At 39.3% G+C, this 8702-nt stretch overlaps 1 protein-coding gene across 1 annotated transcript; it reads right to left on the bottom strand.

Moving 5' to 3' along the window:
- Nucleotides 1-1803: 1803 nt before the first annotated feature.
- Nucleotides 1804-4996, bottom strand: LOC123501057 (V-type proton ATPase subunit e 2-like). The gene is made up of 4 exons (XM_045249636.1): nt 4751-4996; nt 4076-4123; nt 3235-3322; nt 1804-3108 (listed from the first exon to the last, which is right to left on the bottom strand). Exons 1-4 carry the CDS (start codon nt 4912-4914, stop codon nt 3022-3024), a joined length of 387 nt encoding a protein of 128 aa, XP_045105571.1. The 5' UTR covers nt 4915-4996; the 3' UTR covers nt 1804-3021.
- Between the last annotated feature and the right edge of the window lie 3706 nt (nt 4997-8702).

Here is an 8702-nt window from a genome sequence, read left to right as displayed (position 1 = left end):
TTTCAGGTCAAACATAACAGTGCAGTTTAAAGTAAGGCAAAATATTCCAGTGCAGTGTCACCAGACTGGATGAAACTTGAATTGACATTTATAATAACAATTTAAGGTAAAACACAACAATGCAGTGTTGAATGAAGACAATATTCTAGCACAGTGTCACCACACCGCTCCAAAGGCACACCCTGAACTAGCCTTGAAGTTTTGTATTTAATGAATTGTAACTGAAAGTTTAGTATATTCAATATATCTACTACATAGTATGTGCTGCTGAATAGCAAATATTTTCATTAAAGCAAGGAAAATTCTCTCTCTCTCTCTCTCTCTCTCTCTCTCTCTCTCTCTCTCTCTCTCTCTCTCTCTCTCTCACACTGATCGCCCTTGTACACAGCTGTCTTTGAAATAACAAGGATAGCTGTTACCACACAGTGATTCCTATTGAAATAAAGAATGGTGAACACCTAAAAAAACACACGAGAGACAGGTAATGACATTATTCGTAGTGTATGTGTGTGTGTGTGTGTGTGTGCTTCATCTGACTGGGTGTTCTGCACACTGTTGGTGTCTTTTGCTCCCATGGTGACATTGCACTGGATACATATTTGGCAACACAAATTATTGGAAAGCAATATTCAAACAAAAATTCAGGAGGGCATTGGGCAACAAGCTACTCAACGTGTGGATGGACAAAATATTGGAAGCCATAACACTCAGTATGACATTATTTCCCTATAGATTGTTCAAACTGGACAAATGAAGGTTTACACTTTTTTTTCAGGGTCAGAAAATGATACAAACAGATCAGTAAAGATTGGCTATTTCCTTTCGTGGACAGTGTGCTGTCTAGATTGCAGGGTAAATGTTTGTTCGTGATCACCCTTGTTATTTTTGACAACTTTTAATTTGCCCTGACATCATTCTAACCTGTGTGCCGTGGTACAGTGGAACCATGCGTGCTTTGGGGTCCGAGGGGTCTCCAAGTGCACGGGTTCAAATCCTGTCCACGGTCCGAGTGTAGGTTGGGCTTCCTCACTCGGGGCAACGGTTTCCTAGTGGGTGGGCTTTGAAATAGGAGGTGCCCCGAAATATCCCCTTTAGGCCATAAATTCCCATGAGAAGTCCACATGGTATAAACAAAAAGAAAAAAAAATTATCGAATATAACCTAATCTAATCAAACATTGCAACTAACCCAACCTAATCAAATAACAAGAATAATGTCAAACTTTAACAAAACACGTACAACTGTGGGCAACAATCTTATAGACTGGTTTGCAATGCAGTTTTCAGTATCAATAGTACTCGTAGTATTGGTATTGGTACATCTCTAGTCAAGGGTTGAGCCACTCCCAGGGTATCTCAGGGCTAACACTTCATCCTTCTACTCAGTCTTTCAGTGTTTAGAACAAGAAAAATAAGAGAAGCAGCAGTAGGAGTCACATGGCACGGTCTGTGGCAACACACCACCTGCTATCTGCCAACCACCCACAACTTGTCACTTCTCTTAAAGTCTGTGTGGCACCACAGAGGAACATGCCACACACCCTTCATACACCACTGAAGGTCAGACGATGTGTGTGTGGGGGAGGCAACCACCTCCTCCCCCCACCCCTCACACCCACCAACAACACTCAAGCTGTCTGACCCATGAAGGGAAAGTTATGAAATGAAATTATAGTGACCTTCACACTTACTGTTTAATTCACAACCAAACACATCCAGGACTCTTCACCCGACACACACACACACACACACACACACACACACACACACACACACACACACAGGCATTACTAACAAGATTACGGTAATTTTAATTCTTTATTTAATGTAATGTTATGACTTTATTACCTATAGATTTATTACATATTTGGCAAGGCTCATGTAGCAGCAGCATCAGGATGTGTTTGGCTTCTCTGCCGCCCCACACTGCCATCCTAGGCATGGCACCTCAGCTCCCCCACTGCACTGCCCCAGAGAATGGAATGTGGCAGGACAGTGGGAGTGCTGGTAGAGTGTTGAGGTGCAGGATGGCAGGCATAGAGTAGCCAGGGACTCTTCCATCATCTCCACTGCTACTGATGATTTACCAACCATTGTTACCAGTCTTAGCTTAGTTTGGCTTATATACAAAGGCTACAGTACTGCATAAATATGTTACTATGATCATTGCACCTCAGTCCCTAGGAACCACCAGGACCAGTGTGAACCAGACAGTGATGAGTGTGTTCCTGAAGCAAGCCAGGCAGGTGTGTGAGTCTGAACTAGTGTGTGTGTGTTCTCAAGACACCTCACACACTCAGGTGGCAGGCAGTGAGCAGCAATGAAGGGCCTGTGTGGTGCACAGTCCAAGGTGAACCACGGCCCCTCACTGCCACACACTGCACACCTCAACACCTTTGTGACATGCTGTGTTGTGTTGTGCTGTGCTGTCACTCTAATGGACACCTGCCTGACTCCTCACATACCTGGTATCTGGCTGGTGTGAAGACAATCTTTTGTTCATTCGGTGGATATTTTGAAGACATGTTCTACCAACCTAGTAAATGTTATTGTTTAACTATATACAGTCCAACACAAATGCTAAAACTTTAAAAACCAACAGTTGTGATCTATAAAAGTATAACACATCTTAACACAACCACTTGTCCAGAAGGCACCACTCTTGTCATGCCCCAGGTCTCACACACACACACACACACACACACACACACACACACACACACACACACACACACACACATACATATATATCCTGCCATCTCTCAGCCCATGTTTTGAAACACTTTGTGCTGGGGCCTACATTTCAAACACCCACAGATGAATAACCACCACAATATCTTTCCAACTGACTGTAAAATGACATCCTTCAAAAAATTAGTAATTTTTCAAGGCACTAATTAAAACTCAAGATACTGAAGGTTATGATGAGGGAGGCAGACATATCCTCGGCCTACCCCCCTCCCCCACACACACACACACACACACACACACACACACATGGCTGCTGCTTCCCTCACAGGTGCTAGGCAGTGACAGGAGAGGTTTCAGTGAAGTCCACAGTGGTGAAGTCGGTTGTGTTCTCCAGTTCCGTCAGATTCAGGTTGTGGTCCTGTGAGGGGGAGGAGGGTGAAGTGTTAGTGGCTGTCATGAAGGTGGGATGAGTACTGTGAGAATTGAGAATATTGTATAGGTCTCTCTCTCTCTCTCTCTCTCTCTCTCTCTCTCTCTCTCTCACCCATAGGTACTGCAGGGCAATGACAGTGGTGTTGTGCAGCTGTGGTCCAATGAGTGGGTTCATCTGGTGCATGTAGGCAAGCAGCCAGCTGTGGGGAGGGAGTGAGTGATACAGTGGACAAGTGAGTGTGAGGAAGAAAAGTGAAGTAAGAAATGTTTCAAAAAAAGGAAGGGAAGAAGAGAAAATTAAATGAGTGTGCTTAAAAGGTAAGTAAAAGGAGAGAAAGGAAAGAAAGAAAATCATTATTAGACTGCAGGAAACATGAAGTAAGGGAAATGTTTCAAAAAGGCAAAGTAAGACAAAATTATATGTGTGTGCGTGCGTGCAGGAAATGTTAAGTACAGTATGAGAAATGTTTCACAAAGAGGAAGACAAAGTAAATGTGTTGAAGTGTAAAGTAAGAGAAATGTTTTAAGAAGAGGAAGAGAATATTGTCTCACTGAGACCAAGAAAAGTGTCATCAAGAGGAAGAAGAAAATCATACTTTGCCAATCTAAGCAAGAGGAAGAGGAAGAAAACAGTTTCACAATGAGGAAGTGGAAAAAAAAATGGTTTCACTAAGGGGGACAGGAAAATTATATAAGAAGAAAAGGAAAGAAAAAGAACAAATAAATTCCAAGACCTGCATACAAGGCTGGCCCAGAAGACAATTATTTCATCAAGAGGAAAACAAGGAAAATTATATATCAGGGAAAATAAAATGTATATTCCATGACTCAGGAAAGCAAGAAAAATTATATGGCATGGAAAAAAAAAAAAGTATATTCCATGACCCTTGCAGACAAGCTTGGGTCAGTGAGGTAGGTCAGGTCAGGGTCAGCAGAGGGCGGGTGACACTCACAAGAGCCAGCAGGAGGCCGCCGTGATGACCAGCACCACTTGAATCACTCTGCAACAAACCCAGCAAGTCAACACCACCAAACAACAAGATAAGTGGGTCTGATTCCCTCCTGTGCTCTGAAACACTTCACTATCCCAATATCATTATTTCTAAAGGTCACAGAGATGACTGGCTGGCTTCTCAAGGGTGTTTCTCATCTTAATAATGTGGAAATGCTGTTAACCTCTCACTAGAACCACAAAAACACTGTGCTGCTTTAAGTAGAGATGAGTGTGGTGCTGGTGTGGTGAAGAAATGTTTCAGAAATACACTCTAAGGATTATAATGATGATGATAATAGTAAAATAAACATCATAAATTTTTGTAAACACCCACACGTGCAGGTGCATCAAGGGAGGCTGCCTCATAAGCAACAGGTGTCAAGGAACAAAATACAGGTGAGAAAATAGGCAATACCTGTACCACTGCCACCATCACTACTACTATGTGGTGATCAAGAACTGTCAAGTGGCTCCACAACACCACAGACTAACAAACACACACACTTCTCGCCCCAAAATACACAAGATAAGTGGAGAGTACAGAGACAGTTTATAGGGCACCACATTATTAAGACTGTTTTGGGGCCTTCTTTATGACACAGGTATGGCATGAGGCACACAGACACACACTCACCCTTTGTTTGGGCCCCTGCCTACGATGAAGGGCAGTATGAGGCCCACCACACCGAAAAATGCCGTCACCACACCAATAGGGATCGCGTTGGCTCCCATCTTTCCTATCAGCTGACTGACACACTCGCGCTCTCGGCCTCTCCTCTTGTTCACCCTTCCTCCCATCTATGCCTCTCCAGACTCCTCAAATGGCTCTTATACAATCATCTAGGTGAACTATTTCTATATATATGTTAATTTGGGCATAATTTTGAGCATTGAGTTAATGTTTTGGTAATATCGTGCGACTGGCAGCGGCGTGAATCATATGACAAGTCAGGTGCCAGGTGAGGTTTAGTTTAATGTCAATATTTGGTTGATTTTTTCCCTGAATTTTGTCAGTATTTTGTTATTATGTTGAAGAATATAAGTTATAATTGAATCCTTGGAGGAAATGCGCCTGTAATTATATTTAGGGTGATAATTTAGATATTTCTTTGGTGTCATTCTCAGCGTCATGTAGCAAATCCACTGCAGATAAAACAAACTTATTCCCTTTTCTTAATCAATTTTCGCGTTGATAAATGATTGTAAAAAAGCAGGAGTAATCAATTAAGTAACTAGTCATTTATTTTGTCTATTGAAACAGTTAGTAGAATTAGCCAAGATGAATAAACCCCCAAAACAAGTAAAACAGTCATGCATTCATTATTCAGCTGTGACTTGTAATCTTGTGAGAGAAAACACATGACTTGTTATCAATGAGAGGGAGACTGAGTGAATATTGCTACTCTACTCGTCCATCGTCGCCTTCTCTTTGTTTAGAATGTCTGGCTGACTACTTATAAGGATCTATGCCTATGCTTTACATTGAGTTAACCTGAATGAATTTTTTGTGCAGATAATGTATGTTTTGACCTAATTCTAACTAAAGCACCTTACTTTTATTCAGTTTTAATTAGGATTTCAATGTTCATCCATCGATCTGTCCATCTATTTCAATTGTATTTCATCATGTTTTTTTTTTTTTTCCTTTTATTTTTGCTCATATATTGATCTAATTACTTGTGTGTTATCGGTTTGGTTATATGTATCATTATTATTATTATTATTATTATTATTATTATTATTATTATTATTATTATTATTATTATTATTATTATTATTATTATTAGTAGTAGTAGTAGTAGTAGTAGTAGTAGTAGTAGTAGTAGTAGTAGTAGTAGTAGAAGTAGTAGTAGTGATAGTAGTAGTAGTAATAGTAATAGTAGTAGTGTTGCTGTTGCTGCTGCTGCTGCTGCTGCTGTTACTGCTCCTGTTGTTATTCATCGTTGCAGGATATTTCGTGGAATAACCTACAGAAGAGTGAAATAAAATAAATCTGGGTGGAAATTTCTATTGAATTCATCATAATACCATCGAACAACACACACACACACACACACACACACACACACACACACACACACATGAAAGTTGTTTAATGTTAAGTAAAGATTAATGATTGTCTTCTTTTGGTAAGTTGTTCTCTCTCTCTCTCTCTCTCTCTCTCTCTCTCTCTCTCTCTCTCTCTCTCTCTCTCTCTCTCTCTCTCTCTCATCATGAAAGTTGTCAAGCAAAACAATTTTATTCATAAGTGTGTGTGTGTGTGTGTGTGTGTTTTAATCCACTGTTTTCCTGTAGTATTTAATTATCAGCAATTTCTCAATATTTTTCTTCACTATAGTGCTATATAGAAGTGCGCCATTAGTCCTGAAAATTAATATTGTTCTTATTTTCCTCATACTAGTTTATTTAGAATTTCGCTTCATTATCACGGTGTTAATGTATAATTCCTTAATATCATAGGGGTGGGTCTATTTAGGGTAATATTTGCACGCTGTTTGACTAGTGTGCTACAAAACTACCATTATCATTACTCATTATCATTACTACTACTTTCCTTTTGTGATCTTGTTTTTAAAGTTTAACTACAAATACTATAGAAAAGATATCATTGGGGCGGGTTTGTTTTGAACGATATATTCACGCTATTTGACTCATATGTACGTATTATAAAATCACCATTCATATTACTCATCAAATATAATTCCTACTTTTCTTTTGTAATTTCGCTTTAAGGTTTGACTATTGATACTATATAAACAAAAGAAAAAGAAACAATTCCTGAATATCATTGGGGTGTGTTTGTATCTAGGTAGGAGGAGAGGCTTTAATGGAGTGCGATATGATGAGGGCTGCTTTGACTCAGATCTGTTATAAAGCCACCACTATATTGCTCATTAAATATTATAATTTCATCCCTTTTGTAATTTTTTCTAAATTTAATTACTGATACTAAAAAAAAAAATAAATAAAATAGTATATAATTCCTGAATATCATAGGGGCGTCTTTCAAGGCGGGAAGGGAGACACGGCAAATGGATCAGCGCGATATTAATGTGATAGGTTTGTTTTGACTCAGATAAAGCCACCAATATATTATTCATCAAATATTTATTACTACTTTTATTTTGTAATTTTGCTTCAAAGTTCAACTATTGATACTGTATAAAGAAAAAAAAATAACTCCTGATTATCATTGGGGGGGGGAAGTTCGTATTTAGGCAGGAAGGTAGACGCGGCAAATACGATGTTAATGTGATGGGTTTGTTTAAACTCAGATAAAGCCATCAATGTATTACTCATCAAATATTACACCTACTTCCCTTTTATAATTTTGTCTTAAATCTAAATTACTGATTCTATAAAAAGTGATATACCTGAAAATCATTAGGGTGCAGTGCGATATTATTATGATGGGTATTTGTTTTGACTGAAATGTATTATAAAGCCACCATTTATATCACTCATCGAAAAATATTACTACATCCTTTAATAGTTTCGCTTGGAAGTTCAATTACAGATTATAATATACAATTCCTGAATATCGTAAGGGCGTATTTGTATCAAGGGAGTCGTGGCAAATGGGTCAGTGCAGAAGGCGGCCACCAATCAGAGAGCTCCTAGTGACGCGCCCACCAATCACCTTTCAGTTATTTATTATTTTTTTTAGTTTTATCTTGATGGTGGATAGGGAAACACGTGGCGCTGGTGAAGGAAGCAAAAAAGGGAGAAAAACAGATCAAATGCGCTGGAATTGCTAAAGGGTGAGAGATGAACAGGTGTAGATGACGCAGAGGACAGGATAAACAAGGAGAGGAGTGGATGAAGTGATAAAAGGAGGAATAAGATAAGGACAGTGTAATGAGAGAAATAAGAAGTGAATAAAAATAAGTTGATAAGAGAGAAAAAAGGTGAAAGTAGAGGAATTGATATGTTGTAATGAATGACTAATAAAGAATATGGGTTAATGAGTGACTAGTGAAGTGAATAAGGAAAAAGGATGAGAATAAATAAGTGATGGAAAGGTTCGGAAGAAATGGTATGCATGGCGCCTTTAACTATTTATTACCTCACATCACTCAGGGGTATCCAACACCTCAATGACACACACACACACACACACACACACACACACACACTTAGCTCTGTCTTACGACGAAAAAGTGATCCAAGACAACATCCGTCCCCAGTGGCTTGCGGTGTTGAAAAAATCGCCCATTATTTTTCACTCCGCCCAGGGATTTTGCAGTAGTGTGCTAACTGTTACATCACGGAACACACACACACACACACACACAGAAAGAGAGATAGAGGGGGGTGGGAAGTTCTTTTGGTTCATCAGCAACCATGTAGCACTATATCTGACTAAGGTCTGGCGACTACTGGCATTTCATAAATCGCCGCAGCTCACGTGACAAATACGAAGAAAAATAAGACAAACAAACGAACAAAAATGAAATAAGACGAAAAGATGAACACAAGAAAGACAGAGGAAGAAGAATAAGGGGAAAATAAATAGAGGAAAAGGTGAAAATGAAAACAGAGAAGGGAAGAAGGAAAAGAAGAGAAGGCGGAAAAGATTAAATAGA

This window comes from Portunus trituberculatus, chromosome 8 (assembly GCF_017591435.1).
Source record: "Portunus trituberculatus isolate SZX2019 chromosome 8, ASM1759143v1, whole genome shotgun sequence".
Classification (NCBI taxonomy): Eukaryota; Metazoa; Arthropoda; class Malacostraca; order Decapoda; family Portunidae; genus Portunus; species Portunus trituberculatus.
Note: the sequence above shows the minus strand (reverse complement) of the source record. Positions and strands in the feature narration are given on the sequence as shown.

Bases quoted from the DNA above. Each gene is read 5' to 3' on its own strand.
- LOC123501057 (XM_045249636.1), bottom strand. From the start codon at position 4,914: ATGGGAGGAAGGGTGAACAAGAGGAGAGGCCGAGAGCGCGAGTGTGTC. The intron at 3,323-4,075 runs GTGAGTGTCACC...CCCTCCCCACAG, and splicing joins GCGGCCTCCTGCTGGCTCTT to CTGGCTGCTTGCCTACATGC. The intron at 3,109-3,234 runs GTGAGAGAGAGA...TCCCCCTCACAG, and splicing joins TTGCCCTGCAGTACCTATGG to GACCACAACCTGAATCTGAC.